Source organism: Cyclopterus lumpus, chromosome 20 (assembly GCF_009769545.1).
Source record: "Cyclopterus lumpus isolate fCycLum1 chromosome 20, fCycLum1.pri, whole genome shotgun sequence".
Lineage (NCBI taxonomy): Eukaryota > Metazoa > Chordata > Actinopteri > Perciformes > Cyclopteridae > Cyclopterus > Cyclopterus lumpus.
The window spans coordinates 2,542,652-2,560,360 of NC_046985.1; the positions used below are offsets into that span (position 1 = coordinate 2,542,652).

At 49.8% G+C, this 17,709-nt stretch overlaps 1 protein-coding gene across 1 annotated transcript; it reads right to left on the reverse strand.

The window, feature by feature from the left end:
• Nucleotides 1-597: 597 nt before the first annotated feature.
• LOC117749429 (enhancer of polycomb homolog 1-like) lies at nt 598-16,339 on the reverse strand. The gene is given in 15 exon segments (XM_034559957.1): nt 598-765; nt 900-1,302; nt 1,417-1,447; nt 1,449-1,559; nt 1,782-1,945; nt 4,044-4,471; nt 5,463-5,611; nt 5,802-5,891; nt 5,993-6,151; nt 7,093-7,246; nt 8,809-8,957; nt 9,080-9,286; nt 9,375-9,520; nt 11,057-11,216; nt 15,748-16,339. Coding segments are annotated over 15 exon segments (2,577 nt in total). The 5' UTR covers nt 15,901-16,339; the 3' UTR covers nt 598-692.
• Between the last annotated feature and the right edge of the window lie 1,370 nt (nt 16,340-17,709).

Consider the following 17,709-nt stretch of genomic DNA (forward strand, 5'->3'; position numbering starts at 1 on the left):
AGAGAGACGCACAGGGACCCAAAATAAACGTGTGTGTGTGTGTGTGTGTGGGGGGGGGGGGACCTGCTTTGTGTTCACACTGTACAAAAATACCCAGGAGTCCGTAGCTACCTAACATTTACTACAGCACAGGAACCAACGAAGGTACAGTGTACAAATAAAAGAAACTAAACAAACCCGAAAAACAAAGAAACTGTAAACACAGCACAATAAATAGATAAAAACAGCAGGCTCCGCACCATGCACATGATGTGTGATAAAAACTCTTCTCTATACAACTCCCACAAGTCACTTGGCTTACTTTTTTTTTCTTTTTTTTGTAATCCTTCTTCTTCTCTCCTTTTTAAAAGTTGGACTCCCAAGTGCAAAACATCACAAATGGACATTTCTGTATTCAAGTAATATATATACACAGTGTGGGTGTGTGTGTGTGTGTGTGTGTGTGGGGGGGGGGGGGGTTATTACAAATATGTAGTTACTGTACAGATACTAATTTGTGTCATATTAATAATTTACAGATGTCAATCTTTTACTTTTAACAAAAAAAAAAAGTTTCAAAAAGTACGAGATGAGAATTGCGACCCCCCCCCCCCCCCCCCCCCTGGTGGCGAGAGCCCCGCTGTCCCTTTTGCATTCCCGATGCTACGATGCACAGCACCTAAAAAGCGGGGACTCCTTCGCACGCGCCGCTACTACGTCACCTCCATGGCCACTGTGTTGTCCGCTATACTGTTCAGTGCTGGCTTGTCTTCGTCGTGATTATCCCTGTGGGGGGGGGGGGGGAGCGAGAGAGAGAGAGCGAGAGAGAGAGAGCGAGAGAGAAAGAGAAGGGTTAAAGCCGATGTCTTTCCTCTTTCGCCATCTTTCAACAGGTCCGTCTCCCCGTATCGAGGCCTCACCTTGAGCCCATGTCCATGGCCGACGCTCCGGGGACTTTGGGCATCTGCAGGTTGGTGGTGGCCGACAGCTTTAAGGCAGAGGGTGGCACGTTGCCGAGGGTCCGGGGGTGAAGGTGGCGTCCGGCCGTGCCGGCGGCCGACGGCACGCTCAGACAGATGTTGTTCCCGATGAGGACCTGAGTGGTGGCGGTGGGCGCGGCGGCGCTGCAGCCCAGGATGCCCGGCGCGGCGGCCGCGTGGGCGCCGGGGGTGGAGGCGGGGACGGTGTTGGCGGGCGAAGGGGTGGCCGAGTTGGAGGAGGGCTGGAGGAAAGCGGGCGGCGCGGAGGCGCAGGCGTGCGTCGACTGGGTGGTCTGGTGAAGGGCCGCGGCGCTGCCGGGGAGATGCAAGCCTTTGAACACACCTGGTGGGACACGGAGGCGGTGAGAATCAACACCGAGAACCGTCGTCAGAAAAACATTTCATAAAAGCCCCCCCCCCCTTCTTCTTCTTTACTGTACTAAAACTTGATGCTCACCTGCACCCGGCAGCACCCCGTTGACCCCCCCCTGCCAGCACCAGCTCCTCTTTGGACTTGAAGGACAGCAGCTGGTCCGTGGTGACTAGTGCCGACGCGGCAAACTGGGCGCTGGCCTGGTCCAGCGTCTTGGACGAGAGAGCCTAGACGGGAAGCCAGACAGAGAAACATGAAGGAGGGGGGGTGGTGGTGGTGGTGGGGGACGGGGGTGAAGGGGGTGCCCCCCGTGGACGAAAAAGCACTTGCGCTGCCAGAATGGGAAACCGAGCCAGTGGATAACTACCGCATGGTGGGGGGGGGGGACGAGGACGCGTCCCATTTCTCGGGGAACTGACGTTCACCGAGCTGCGTCCGTGCTCACTGACCTGTGTGTTGGGAGCCGCCACCGCCGCCGGCACCGCCGCCGTCAACGCCGCCGTCAACGCCAACGCCGGGTTGCCGGCGTGCTGCTGCTGGCTCTGCTGCTGCTGCTGCTTCTGCATGAGGGCCAGCTGCTCCTGGTGCTGCTGGTACTGCTCGGCCGTGAACACTGCGGACACAGGAAAGGGGTGTCAAGACCTTTCCAAAACAAAAAAAAGGGTCGCTTCCACTTCAGGAGAGACGCTCGCCGACGACAGACGCAACGCGGGTGTTTATTAGTATTATTATTATTATTTGGAGACATTTTATGCAGCCAAATGCAAAAGGACTCAGGGTCTTATTCTTTGTGCGCACATTAATCATTTCTAGGAGTCGGGAGAAGAGTCAGGTAATTGAAAAGACAGCACAGCTCCCAGGATGACACGCATACGAGGGCTTTTCAGGCAGAAACACACGGGATGTGTCCAAGGAAACGAACGTGGCCAGCACACACACACACACACACACACACACACACACGGGGGGGGGGTGGTGACGCTCCGAGAGGCCCGACTGTGAAGCGTTCCCCTCACAGGGGAACACGGCGTCGGACTCTGACAGCGTGACGTACGAGACAATCGAGAGCGCGTTGACAGGAAGTCTTATTGGACCCTTTCGGACGTAATTGTGCGGCACATATTTTCATATGAAGACATCACGGAAACAAGAACAGCAAGAACCCCCCCCCCCCCCCCCCCCCCCCCCAAAAAAAAAAACAACGAGGTTTCTGAATGGAATCAACCTCAAATAAAAGTATTGTGTTTACACCTCAAAATAAGGAATGTAAAAAGCACTTTTTTTTCGCCCTCACAGCAGACATGTTTTCCTCATCATGATGCGACAGCTGTTTCCAATAACAATACGGATCTCTCGCTCCGCTCTGGTCACTTGACCCGGCACCAAGATCCGGACCCTAAAAACTAAAAAGCAGCTCAATGGAATTCAATCGTTTTTTTTCGATCCGTTTTCCTCGTCTTCATTTCCTCAGACAATCGGGACCCTCTAGACATCGACATTTTTTAAAAAAAAAAGAAAGAAAAAAGGCAAATTAAACCCCGAAGACATTTCGTCAAATTATCCAACAGACCTCATGAATTCTCTTTCACATCTTACATGTTCAACCACATCACGGAGAAGTGGGAGGGGCCATGGGAGCATGAATTAAGGCATTATAATATATTATAACCAGCAGCATGGGAGCAGTCTACCTGTGAGTAGCGAGCCTCAGCTACACAACGCTAAGCTAACACCCCCCCCATTGAATGCACACAATACTAAATAACAGCACCTCACATCATTTTCTGCATGGGTAATTTTTCCAATTACACCCCCTCCCCCACACAGGGTCCTTTCTGTACGGAGAGGAGCCTCTAATTGTTTTTAGCAGACAGGAGTGGTTTGAGCCGTTCCCCATCCCGTCCACCTTCACACAGGAGTGGTTTGAGCCGTTCCCCATCCCGTCCACCTTCACACAGGAGTGGTTTGAGCCGTTCCCCATCCCGTCCACCTTCACACAGGAGTGGTTTGAGTCGTTCCCCATCCCGTACACCTTCACACAGGAGTGGTTTGAGCCGTTCCCCATCCCGTCCACCTTCACACAGGAGTGGTTTGAGCCGTTCCCCATCCCGTCCACCTTCACACAGGAGTGGTTTGAGTCGTTCCCCATCCCGTCCACCTTCACACAGGAGTGGTTTGAGTCGTTCCCCATCCCGTACACCTTCACACAGGAGTGGTTTGAGCCGTTCCCCATCCCGTCCACCTTCACACAGGAGTGGTTTGAGCCGTTCCCCATCCCGTCCACCTTCACACAACGTTGCTCAGATCATGCGAGCAAGCGGGAGCTCGGCATAAAAAAAAATAAAAAATACACAAACCCTCAAGCGCCACTATTCATAAAAGTGTCTGACGCCAGAGACCGATTATGTCTGTAAGCGGCCACGCGAGAGTGTGGAAAGCTCTCCAGAGCCATCGGCCAACAAGCCGCTATGGGAGGAGGAAGAGGAGCAACACTCCTACTACACACACACACACACACACACACACACACACACACACACACACACACACACCTCCCTAATGCAACACGATAATACATGACCCAGAAACATGATAAATTGGCTCCTCGTGATGCCGAGACACCTTTGCTTTTTTAAAATAAAAATCCAACCGTTCCCCTCTGTCTTCAGACCAAGGAAAATACAATTTTGAGACCAAAAGGACTGACTCACCGTGGACAGGGGTGGGGGCCGGGCCGGTGCGGTTCTGGGAGCCGACTCCTCCAGACAGGGTCCGGGTTAATCCCGATACAGTCCGCCTAAAATCCCTAAATCCTCTGCGAGACAAGTCTCCTCCACCCAAGGGGTGATGGGATAGCGTCCGTGGTCTGAAGTGCCTCCAGCGGCAACATTTAATGTTCAAAAGAATCTGGCCGAGGTCCATAGGTGTGGACGACGACGACGACGACAACAAGGGCGATGAAGAGGAGGGGAGGTGTGGGGCGCTGGCTGGGTCCGAGGTATTGGTTTCTGAGGTACTGGCGTTGGAGTTGCGGAGCGGAGAACGTGGAAGCGGCGAGGCGAGCGGTTCGGGCTCCGGGTCAGAGTCCAGGCTCTGACAGACGTTGTTTAGATCCGTTTGCGCTCTGTCCAGCAAGATCCTGAAAGAAGACAAAAATACCCATTGGTGAACAAAGAAAAACAACAACTATGGCGTTCCCTTGCATAACATTCGTGGAATTAAAATGTGCAGTGGAACAGCACCAATTAAAGCCGGGTATTTCACATAAACGTGCATTTCTGCCTCGAGCACAGAGCAGAACACGCATTTAATTGAAGGTTTTACAGCCGCTCAGCTGCAACGCTTAAAATCCCCAAAAACCAGACACAACATTGTCATTTCAGAGCCTTAACAACAGTGCTGCAGAATGTTTGAGGCACATAAAACTAGCGCGCTGCATGTTTTTCTAACGTGACCAAAAGTATCGCTATCGTACGTGTCAGAGATGGTCTGGCGCCGGTGGCCCCTTCCGGTCTCGATGAGGTCGTTTGCAGACAGAAACAGAACACGGCTAATCTCGTGTACGCCGCCGAAAACCCATTCGCCCCCCCGACAACACCTGGCGCCGCGAGACAAAAGCCGCGGCACACTTTTTTTTAAAGTCTTCAAGCTACTTTTTCTGGTTTTCGTCTCCAGGCCCGCCGCGCCGGGTGAAATCCCAAAATGGGACTTGTCATGTTCCGTCCAGCTCGATATTCCTAAAAGGAAGCGCCCGCCAAACGATCGCTGGGATCCTGCCAAAGAGCCGGTGTGGTAAACAACCTCCGCGGCTGCAGCCAACACTTGGCCGATTTCCCTTTCTCTGTATTGTCACTGGCAGCATTCCTACACACATTTCATTTAAATTGTTCTCCATTTTCTTCACTGAATTTGTAGGAGTTTCTATTTTACGCATATGACGTATCTAGGCAACATGATCTCAAAACGCCAGGAGACTCACTGGATTAAAACGCATACATCCGAATTTTTAGATTTAGCCACATTTTCCAAGACTTGGAAAAACAACCCACTTGCATTTTTTTTTTGGCTCGTTTTTTTTTGCCTGAAGAACCCAAGCATCGCGGATCAAATCTCGGTCAGACTGAACTCACCTTCCCCCTCTGCCGATGCGGCGCCGCGCCAAACCGATGCAGCGCCGCGGCATGTTCAGCGAGGTCAGACAGTAGCGGTAGCGCGGGTCTCCGAGCCCACCCTCTGACGGGCTCACCCAGGGCCAGTTGCCGGTCTTGTCCGGGCGAGTCTGGAGGAGGAGCAACAAAGAAAGATATTAGAAGAAAAGAACAACAAAAAAAACACAACACACACAGACGAGTCTGCTTTGTTTTATATCGTTTTGTCCAGCAGGGTTGTGGAAGACTAACAGCCAGTCTGGCCGGGCCTGGCTGGCGGCGCTATAAATAGAAGCACGGGAGTCACAGGAGGGCACTCACAGCGTAGTACTGACAGCCGGCCTTCCTCCTGAACGCATAGCAGCCATCTGGGTCGTTCTCCTCTTCTGCCTCCGACGAACCCGAATGGATCTGTACAAAACAACAACAAAAAAGGAAATGAATGAGAAAACTCGAAACCGCCACCTTATTTTTTGTACGGCAGTCGGCGTATTATTGGCCAATCGCGTCACCTGGGAGAAGGGTTCTTCGTCCGAGCTGGGGAAATCGTACTGGTTGAGGTCCTTGGGATTGAACACAGAGGGCCCTGAATGTTGAGGCGCCGACAGGGGGGGGATCTTGGGTTTCTTTTCATATTTCCTTTTGGTCCGCACTGCCTCCGTCTTGTCCGGCTGTGAGGAGTGGAGGAGGAATATTTACACTACAGTCTTCGCAATTCTTAAAAAAAAAAAAAGAGGCATTTTCAAAATGAAAAGCAATACCGGCGGCGTAGTGTTGGTGGTCTACACACAGGCGGAGAGTGTGTGTGTGTGTGTGTGTGTGTGTGTGTGTGTGTGTGTGTGTGTGAAAACGAGCACGAGTAAAAGAGGCATTGATATGCAGATGGCAGCATGTGCCAGATGCCGCCGCCGAGCCAGATGGCTGCCCCTCCCCTCCCTCAAATCCAACCCCGTGCCATCGTTCACCCCAACTTCCCCACTGGGACGACCCCCCCCCCCCCCCCACCCGCCACCTCCCCGTCTGAACAAACTACAACTCTACGAGGATTAGTCGGATCCTATTCAGCCCTCAGACGTAAAGGGGACAAAGCAAACAGGGAGGCCGGGACTCTCCAGCGCAGGAGTGCTGTGTCAAGTCAGCGGAAGACGTCAGGGTTAGTGTGATGAAGGAGGAGAGAGAGGGGAGGGGGGGGGGGGGGTTTAAACCAGAAGAAAAAAAAAAACTGTCTGTAAACAAAAGGGAAAAGTCAACCAGCTGGTAGAGTAGAGCAAAAAGGAAGTAGGGAGGGGGTGGTTGGACGCTAATGAAGTCATAAAGAGAAGAGGTGACACAGAGTTCACAATACTGCTGTGTAATGAAGTGCCACATTGTCCAAGCATACGGCGCCTCGGCCTTACATTAGACGCCCCGAGTTTGAAGGACACATAAAGTACGGACCCCACCGCGTAGAGGGCGATTCCAATAATCGTCTTTTTGGAAAACAAGCACGGTAATAAATTAAAATGTCAAGATCTCCTTCGAGTCGTACAGCTCCATCGCTGTGTGTGAGAATCGAGTCAACAAAAAAAAAAAAAGAGGATAAAAGAATACGCGTGAACGCAGCCGGCCTCACTTTCTTGTAGTCCTTCATGTCCGAGTGGTCCTGGTGTCGGTACTGGTTACTGCTGGACGGGGGAATGATGGGGATGGTGTAGACGGGCTTCACCAACGCCCGCTGGGCGAGCGCCTCTGCCATCACCTCGCTGCCGTAGTCGGGCATCCCATTCCTGACGGAGAGAGAAGAAAGAAGGGTGGAGGAGACATGTGAAAATAAACCGCGGAAGGGATTCTTTTGTGGTTAAACAACCACTTTTATTAATTCAGAGACACCGGTCCCAGAACAGATGCCACTGAATATGAATACTTAAAAATGGACAAGCGATTTAAAGATGCAAATGAGGTGCAATTGATTCAGAGGAATGGATCATTCTTACTTCCTATTGAAGTGCTAATGGAAGGTGTTTCGTCCAAGTAAACACTAAACAATTACTTGATTAATCCAAAAAACAACCGACTGATCAGTCACAAAGTAAAATCATCCGTTGCAGCTGCAACTGTTTATTATTAACATTCACTAAGAAGAATGTAGTTTAACGGGTATGAAATATGGAGACACCTGTGCACACGGTAGTGATTCATGCAGCCATATTCCACCAGCCAGCAGTGGCCAACAGACAAAAAAGGGAGCGGCCCACAAACACACAACTGTCAGACCGCACACGGAGCACACCTGGGTCACCCGACGCCGCGCATAATATCATGAAGTGGGCCCGGAGAAGACCAGAGTGGTCCAATCTCCCCGAGTGAAGACCGGCGGCGAGGCGCGAGCCCGAAGCCAGATCGAAGGGGCGGGGGGGGGAAGAGATAACCAGAGGAAATTGAAATGTCACTACAAATCAAAAGGCACTTCAAGGAGAAGGGTCCAATTTAAGCTCACGGTGACAGCTGCTTTCAGAGCAAAACCCATTTCCATTCGCGTGTCATGTTCAGACGGATCCCAAAAATAAAAAAGGCTCTACGGGGAAGGGGGGGGGGGGGGACGAAAGAACAATTCAAAAAAAAAGAAGAGGAAGCTCGGAGGAGGAAAAAAAAGATAAATGAAAAACGCCAAAACACAAACCGCGCAGTCGTGTGTACTTCCTTACAGACCGGGAAGTCAATAAGCTAATTTGCTCCCGACACTACTGAATAATAATAAAAATATAAAAAACACTCTAAATTGATAACGCACGCAAGCAAAACCGTGTACATGACGGTGGCCCCAATTAACACGAGCAGCGAAGCCCGACTTTACTGAATAAATCGGGTCGGCTCTCGACACAGTCGTGCTCCGTTCTAACGGCCTCTACTTGGGATTTCAACGAGTATACAAAAGCCTCATCAAACATGAAGGTTAACCGTGTAAGCCATCCAAAAAAATAAATAAAAAACGACCGCCACGCGTGCAAGCAAAGGGCTGACATCGCACACCTTTCGGGAGATAAACAATTAGCGTTGAAGACGTTTCCCGAAGTCAAAACACTGCTGGAGAGAACGAGAGAGCGCGGCGGCATATTATCCCCCCTCCACCCCTCAAACCCCTCCACCCGTTCATGAACATCTGTCATCTTATCAGAAGAGGGAAGCACGCGTTTAGCCAACTCCTGCGCCATAAATCGCTGTGGGAAAAAAGCCTCCTAATAGCAGCTACTAGCCTAACAAGGTAGTTGATGCAGTGCAGACAACCCTTAACAGCCACTGCCAAACTCTCCCTGGGCCAATTTCACTCCCCTCCTCGGGTTGTTCTTACCTCTTCTCCACAATCTCCAGCGTGAGGTGCAGCAGTTCCCTCTTGCTCTTTTCCCTCCTCTTGATCATCTCCAGGATGGTGACAGCTCGGCTCAGGTCCCTGCGCAGCTTCAGCATCTTCTCATACGATGCTTCGTCATTCTTTCGATTCTGGGAAAAAGGGAACGGCGATGATTCACACATGCGGCCATAAAAGTGGTGTCCCATTTAGACTGAAACTACCAGCCCACCGAAATGTGCATGCACCTGGTACGCCAACCGCGGAATCTTACCTTCCTGGTCTGCATCTTCTCCGTCCGTCGGCGGAAGGCCACGTAGGGGTCGCTGGTGCTAGATCCGTCCCTCTTCTCGTGCTTGACGTTGGGGATGAGGCAGCCGCCCTTGCTGGTTTTCCTCTTGCGGCTCCAGTAGTCAAACACCTCCTTGATCAGCTCGTCGTCGTCCTTCAGCAGCAGCTTGGCCTCCTGGAGGCTGACGAGCTGCGGAGCAACGCAGGACCGGGAGCCCCCCCCGAGTTAGTGCACAGGTCAGAGGCCCCGCGACATTGAATCGAACAAAGACAAATACCTGCTGTCCGCTGCCTTTCTCCAGTCGGTCGATCATTTCCTCAAACTGCAGGGCCGTGATTTCCATTTTCTTCTTCAGCTTATTCACAAATGTCTCATCCTCGGAATCTAGGTCGTAGTCCGGCTGCTCTGTATCCAGACTGAAAGCTGTGAGGAGGGAGGGGGGGGGGGAGAAGAGTCGGTCACCGAGGAGACTCAAGAAAGGCACCGCTTGAGCTGGCTGCACTGTGCATGAACTTCCACGACTCGTCATTAAATAATGATGACGTGCTGAGGGTCATTAAACATATTTCACAACCTCGGCATGCGCGACGAAAGCCACACTCGCACCGACAGTTTCCCAATTTTCACACGTGTTGGATTCGATACGTCAGATTAGGGAACTTCGAATAAGAATTAGCATTTCAAGAGCAAACGTCAGCTACCAAACGAAGAAAAAAGGCACCACGGCATGGTTTGATAAATGCACTCATTTGGAGTTAGCAGCAGTGCATGTGAAGCAGCGTCTGGAAAACACAGGCCATGGGGGCATGAAATGCAGACGCCTTTCGTCTTCAGACAACTGCTGCTGGACTAACACCAAGTTATCATGACAAAGCATCTTGTGGTGGCTTCTGTGCCTTCCTCAAAGCCAATGAAGCAGTGCTTCAGGACAAACACCAGCATCCAGGCTGGGAACGTAACCAACCACTTAGTAAATACTAATTGTTGCAAAGGTTGTTTCTTTTTTAGTCTCAAGCCAGAGCCTGGAACATATTAGTCAGGAAGTGGCAGCAAGCACGCAGGTTTGCTGCAGCGTCGCTATCTTAGCTCCAAAGTAATCAACATATTAAACCTGTCCAAACCTGAAGCATTTGGAAAGGTATGCGGCGTTCCTGCTCCCCCCCCAGTCTTTAAACTGTTAAAAACACCATCTCCAGCGGCCCCCTCGGGTTCACACAGTGCAGCTAACGGCTGCAAAACAAACCCGCTACGTTTGCTCAATGCCTTCCTCTTCTCCAGATGAAAGAACTTTTTATAATCACAAAACACAAAGGGAAGTGTGAAATGTTGTGTAGGAACACTGGCGACAGACGGCAGATACAGACCTTTGTTTTGGTTGCAGCCCTGTTAATCTCACCGGTGCAAATATGCCACATTATTATAATAATAATAATAATAATAATAATATATATATATATATTTTATTAAATAGGAGAATACCCTCATTGATATTCCCCCTTTCAATCCGAACCAGTAACCCACTGACCCCTAATTTGTTTAACCCATGATGGCGCCCGCCGCCAACACGTTCACAACATCATCAGAATTCACACGTGTGCTGGGAGAGCCTCCGGGGACGACGACAATCACGGCGCAACGCACACACGGAGCGTGTCGAGACATGCAGATGGGACTTTCCCTGCAACAACTACTGAGTGCGATTTCCCACACACACGGTGGTGGTTTTTAGTGTCCATAAATAAGCCTTCTACAGGGCAAATATGACTTTTTTTTGCACACGATTAGACATAAATGAGGCCTGCGTATTTAGCAGCTAGTCTGGACCAACAACAACAAACTCACACACACATCTCTCTCTATCAGCGTCTAAAGCAGCAGCAACAACATGGCCACGTGCTCGCAGACCACTAACGCAGCCGAGGGGATAATCCTGTGGCACGCGGAGGCTTCGCTACTCACGCTGTATGTGAATAAGCTGCTTTGGCATCTTGAACTCCCCGGGGTAGAGGGACTCGTAGTGCGTGATGTTGCGCTCGGCCTCGGGAACGGGGATGACCATGTTGTCCCGCTTCTCGCCGTACACCTGCTGTGCCGAGATGGCCCGCTGGAGATGGTGCTCCTGGAGGAGAAAACAGACGTTTAAAAAATAAATAAAAAAGAAGCTAAAAATGAGCACGCTTGATTTAGTTGGGGGACAAACGTACAGCCGTTTAATACATTTTTAATTAGTTTACTAGATGAACCGAGTGCAGGAAGCTGGTCTCTTTCAGAGAGGACCAACAACCGTGAAACCAAAGTTAGCAATATTAAACAAACGGGATTTAACAGCACGGGCTTAGAGGGTTCATTGACGTGGCTGGTGGCAGAAGATCCCGGAGGTCACTGCACACAATCACAAGAGAGGAGCGATTACAAATCTCAAACCCTCATTAGACCCGCTGGCTAATGCATCACCACAAGATGTAGTGGTACAATGTTGGAAAATACAACAAAAAGGGAAATTAAAGATTGCCCATTAAAACGAGTGCAAAACATACAAGCAATTATGCCCCAAAAATATTAAATTAAAAAACAAGGATAGGGCTGCCAGTCAGTCTAAATCTTTTTTAAATTCCCCTTAATGATAATCTTTCAATGTTTTTTTCTGTCCATTATCATTTGTCTAGGCTCCTACTCGTTTCCTTCTTTTTCTCCCTTCACTTGGTTAGATTTCGAGATGTGGGGTTCAAGGACACGGCGAATATGTCCGTCGACCCTCGAACCACGCGAGTGCACGGCTAATTTTGACGACGCTTCGGTGTGACTTTTTAAAAGTGGCGAGGGCCTTAAGTATGACCCAAAGCCAGGATGCGTAGCACGAAGGGGCGCAGCATGTGTCCAGAGCTAAACCATCTGCCCCCAGAATACACTGCGAGCACACAGGTGAGTTTCAATAGCATTCTTGCTAGTTTCCCCCGGCTCTCAGCAGCCGTTTGACAGCTGGAGACATGAAATATTTCACTCACTGACAGTGATTGCAAGCGAAAGCAACTGTATATCGACAGTTAATTTATATTCACGTGTAATGGTTGTGCATTGGCATGGAAGAAATGTCCATAAAGACTTTTACAAGAAAAAAATGGAAATGTGCACATCTAAATAATAACTACAGGTTGCATTGAGGTAAAACACGTAGACGTGCACTTTCTTTCTATTCCGTCTCCACCTCCGACTGTGGGAAGAAAACCAGAGCGTCCAGGAGGACCACCCCCCCTCTGGGAACCCCACTGTCTCGACATGCCGATGAACCCTGAGCTTTGAGAGTTAAGGAAGACGCATTAAAAGTGAGCGCGAGGAACCAATTAAACCCCCCCCCCCCCGAGCCCCGCCTCGGTCTGTTGAGGATATCTAGCGCGGCAGATTGCGGCGTGCTCCACTGAGCCACCTCAGACCTCAAGATATCCTGATCTTCTGCAGCCGTGATCCTCACAACCCCGAGGTTCAGAGCCCGGGATTTCCTCTGCGGGAGAATTGGGCGCGCGGGGGGGGGGGGGGGGGGGGGGTGAAGGGATTTCGTGAGTGGCACGTGGGAAAAGTAAACTGGGTCGTTATGGGACCTCTTGCAGCTGTCGGTTTTAATCAGAATGTAAAGTTCACACACACACAGTTTGTACCTGGCCTATTTCTTAAAGTTTGTCGACTGGATTCTGTATTCACAAATAATATTTTTTTAAAAAGGCAAGAGTTCGAGGACGCGTCAAGAGAAACCCCCCCAACTGGATGATAATGCTTAACGAGCAACACCTCAGAGAGTAGACCGGACTCAACCCAGAAAATATCAAACTATTCCTGTGGCGGTGCTGCAGGTGAGATTATGTTGTTCCTTTTTCCTCCCTCACACGCGTCCCCTTCACCATTAAAACGTTCCAGAGTAAAAAAATAAAAAATAAAGTATAACAGACGACTTCAACAAAAGTTGCCATGGCAACAAAAGCGTGGCCTCCAGCAGGTGTTTTCAAGCTCTCGGGCTACAGGAGGAAGGCGAGGAAGTCCAGAGGGCCCAAATCTAACATCCGTTAAAAGAAGCACAGTGATGCATGCAGAGAGACGAACATCGCCTCTAATAAAACACCACGAACAAAAAAAAACCACCAGAAATTACATCTGCGAAGCAAAAAGCGTGCAACACTGCCGTCGGAGCTCTGAAGCCACACGTGGTCCTTGTGGCAATTTCTCTCATTTTCAGGCCACCGATGGCGATTTAATTATGTGGCATCTTCAAAAGCGCGCGCACGCTTTCCCCCTCGTTACCAACGACTACGGCTTGCAAAAACGATTGAGAGCGAACACCCGAGCCAAAGCAGCATCCGTCTCCTCCGCGGCGGTTTTTTTTTGGTCTCTAATCTCCGAACGACAGCGATTCGTTATGCAGAACGGCGTACTTCTTCACGAGCTGCCTTTGTTTATTTCTCCTCGCGTCCTTACCTTCCACTGCAAATCACGACACTTTAATGGAGACGGCGCCATTGTCTTTCTGACCCCCCCCCCCCCCCCCCCCCCCCCCCCCCCCTCGCGAGGATTTGATTCATCGCTTTATCTAAACTATCGGTGCAAACGCAACAACCACACACTCCCCCGATTAGGCGACGGGACACAATGTTCCCGGCGGCCGCCGTCACGGCTGTGGATGAACCGACTCCGGAACGTGTCCCCCGCGTGACGTCTGTTGAACGCCACAGGGGAGCACAGAGGCGAGGGTTTGCTTTACAGATTATTAGTGAATTAAGTGCCGTGTTTCCAGTTCCGCTGCAACAACCGGATGGCGCACAGATTATGCTTTTTTAGAAAGAGGTTAATTGTTTCCCCGTCAGGTTCGGACGCTGCGAATACTGATGAGGCAGACGTACAAAAATATAAATTAAAAAAAGAAGTCACACGGCTATGGATTCGGCTTATCGCTGACTCCAGGTGTACTCTCAGGACAATCTTGGCCACAAAAATAATATATATATTCTCCTCCCGCGTGTGCCCGCATGCCATCTACGCCGACCCCCCCCCCCTTTGCCAAGATTCGCCGTGTGCGTGCTTCCCCGCTTCTTAAAATAGACGATATTCTCCAGGTCAGCATGTGGTCACTCTGCCAGCTCGGCATAGTGAGACTCCATTGTTGCCGGACAGGATGTGGGTCAGGGAGCTAAGCTCACACACAGCCTTGTAGTAAAAACGGTCCCCTTTATCTCTACCGTCACTCAGTTATGTAATGCAGCTGTGTAGTCGAGGGGGGGGGGTCAGCATTTCTGCTGACTTCGCGGGGTCCTGTATGTGTTTTCCTAGTGTTTGTGTCTGCAGAGGCATCTCGAAGGATGGCACAGCGGGGTCTCTGCCGGCTGGGTGAAGTGTCCAGGAGCCATTGATGCTTTCTTTCTAGCCACAACTACACCCAGCTGTTACGCAACAACAACAACCATCCAGCCATGAATAATCTAAAAGCAGCAGCAGGTAAACACGTGGGAACGTAGACGTGAGTCGGAGCCAAGTTGTCACGCTGTGGTTCAAATAGCTCGTGTCTAGACACACAACACACATCATTTCTACTGGCTAAACGTGAGTAATGACAACCTACTACACGCCAGAGTAAACAAACAGAGAGAGTTCCCCAAGCTCAAACAAATAAACATGAATATTACCCCCCCCCCAAAAAAAAAAAAATATCTGACGAGTAATTAAACTGACAATCCGAGCATCCACAAAACCTTAAGTTGTAAACAACATTCTGCACGACAACTTCACAGAAATGTGAAGACGTTACAAGATCAATTCAATAAACTGTTTGACGGCATGCAGTGATCTGTTACGGTGCTTTTGGGGGTGTTGCATCCCCCAGCTTTCATTAATAAACACTCTTTAAAAATGGCCACGCTAATCCAGGTGTAAACAACATCACCGCTACACCCTATTGCAAGTTACATTTAAAAAAGCACACCCATGCACCCGCGGCATTGTGCATCCCTGCAAGGTTTAAGTTAAGATTTAAAATAATTTTAAAAAGTGAGTGCACGATATGCAGGTTTTTATTTGTATCCCCCCGCCCCCCCCCTTCTTCTTCTCTCTACTGTCACCGACAATCTGGCGACGGCAAGAGCAGCCAGTGTGCAGCACACATGGAGCTGTCAACACGCAACACCTAGCTGTCAAACCGGGGCTGGAGGGGGGCGGAGGGAGGAGGGGGCTCACTGTCTCCCCCTGGCACTTGCTCGCGGAAAGTGCACCACGTCCGAGGCCCCCCTGTTCCCGCTTGCCTTTCTACCACAGAAGAAAGTCAACAAAATGGTGGCGCCGACGCGAGTCACGTGACTTTGGCTTTGTGCTCCCCGGGTGCGATTTCGCGTGAAACGGCCGGACACAACACGGCTGAAGCGTCAAATATTGTACCGCGGCGGCCCGGCGACGGTCCCCGCGGCGTCGCCGGGCCGCAATATTCGGTATTCGCCGAGAGGCCGTCGTGTGCACGGGGAGGGGAAGAAAAAAAAAAAATAATAAAGCAGATATGGCGGCCATTTTGCACAAGCTTGCGCAGGCAACATAGCGGCGCCCCTCGGTGTGGAAAGCACGGCCAAACGGGAATCCGCCATCAGCCGGGCAGCAATGAAAAAAAAAAAAAAAAAACATACCGATTCCTCCTCTTTCTCCATCCCGGTCGGCATCTGCGGCACCGCCCGGTTGATCGAGGCGTATTCGTGCAGGTCCGGTAAATCCTCGCAGCGGAAGACGGGTAGAGGCTTACTAGCATCCAGCGCCCGCGCCCGAAACGACAGTTTACTCATTTTTTTTTTTTTTTTTTTTTTTTAAATTTATTTTTTATATTAAAAGATGCAGCATAAATCTATTCGATCTGCTAGAAACAACAGCGGGTCCGCCTCGAGTTCTCATGGATGAATCTGGAGCCGGTCGATTGAGAGCAGGCGTAGGGTCCGTAAGCAGCGCGATCAGAGCCGGGCAGGCCCGGGTCTCGGTCGCTCTCCGTCGGTCTCTCTATTTCGTAGGCTCCGCTGTTCCTCCCCGGTTCAATACGCCATGGCCAACATGGCGGACATTACAAACTCATGCAGCTCTCCGCTCGCTCCAAGCGGCCCAACCCCCTCGATCACACAAACAGCCATTCCCACGCAGTTTCGCACGCGTGCGCGCTCGCGAGACCCTTGGGGTACCGGGGAAGGAGGGGAGGGAGAGGGAGAGAGAGAGAGAGAGAGAGAACCGACGGTGGGGGCAAGATGCTGGATGCTGATGAAGGGATGTGAACTTCCCAGGCTCGGGATGTTCTCTTTTTTTTTTGTGGGGGGGGGGGGTAATACGACAGGATGCTGCTGACGTATTAAAACATATTTATTAAATATATATTTACAAATAAATAAATAAACAGCCCGGCACGGTGATAACATGGCTACAATTTCATTAATTTTTTTTTTTTTTAAACATTCAGAAAAAAGATTATTTTCTTTTTGTACCTTACAGTATTTCAAACTTCTGTCGTGTGTTTGGATTAATGTGCAACCAAAAATAGGACACCTGTTCTGCCTGTCAGATTCAATTATTTTGCAGAGAGCGCCACCCTGTGGAACAAGCCCGAATATACAAGTAAAAGTTAACTTTTATCTGTTCTTGCCTTCAAAACACTGCCATGCTACTGCGCTGTCATCTATGTAATGTTTGCTTCTGAGGATTGTGAAGTTGTACATTTTATCTATATTTAAATTCACATTCTTCGAGAAGTAGTTCACGCTAACAGAAAATTACAACACGCCCACTTAAAAATACGATTGGCGAGATGGCAAAAGCCATTTTTAATGTCTTTTTATATTTATCCTGTTATTTGTAATTTAAATGTATGGACGACGAGAGCGTACGTGTAACCGGAGTCAAATTCCACATATGTGCACACATACATGGCCAATAAAGCTGATTCAAGTAGGACTGGAAAACCAAAAACTTGACATACGACTGACACACTTTTTTATCAGCTGTAACGCTGTGAATAAGCAAATAAATGTAATTGTTTCTAATGGTCCTTATTTGACACTACGACCACAACAAGTGCAGGATAAAGTCAGGGATTTCAACCCTTCTCAAGCAACAGAAATCAAGATACACTCAGACGGGCAACGTTGCTTCATCCCAGTGTCGCACCATCATCTTGTTGTGGAAACCAGTACAGTATTCTGATGTCATATCGGAAAAAGCATTAAGAAAAAGGGAACACTGTGCATCGGTAATGTGTCCTGCAATGTTCTTCACATTCAAATCGCCACTTTTCAGCCACTGGACCGCAACTGGCTGGATGTTTATTGACATCAAAAAACACATTTCGAGTCGCCTCACATCGCAGGAGGTCAGCAACCTCCAAAGCTTATCGTCATTGGTGAATTGCTGAAGGCAACGCACTTGGCACAAATGTTGAGACCACGTTCTAAAGCAACAAAATGATAGTGGAGGATAATAATTCTGCAAACAGCTGCTGAACATCTTATAGAAAAGTTTAATGTTTGATGTAAATGTGGCCAAAAATGGTTGCTGGCATAAAGAAGGGACACGCGTTACTGATATTTGGTTACTCAGCATCTGGTGCACTAACATGG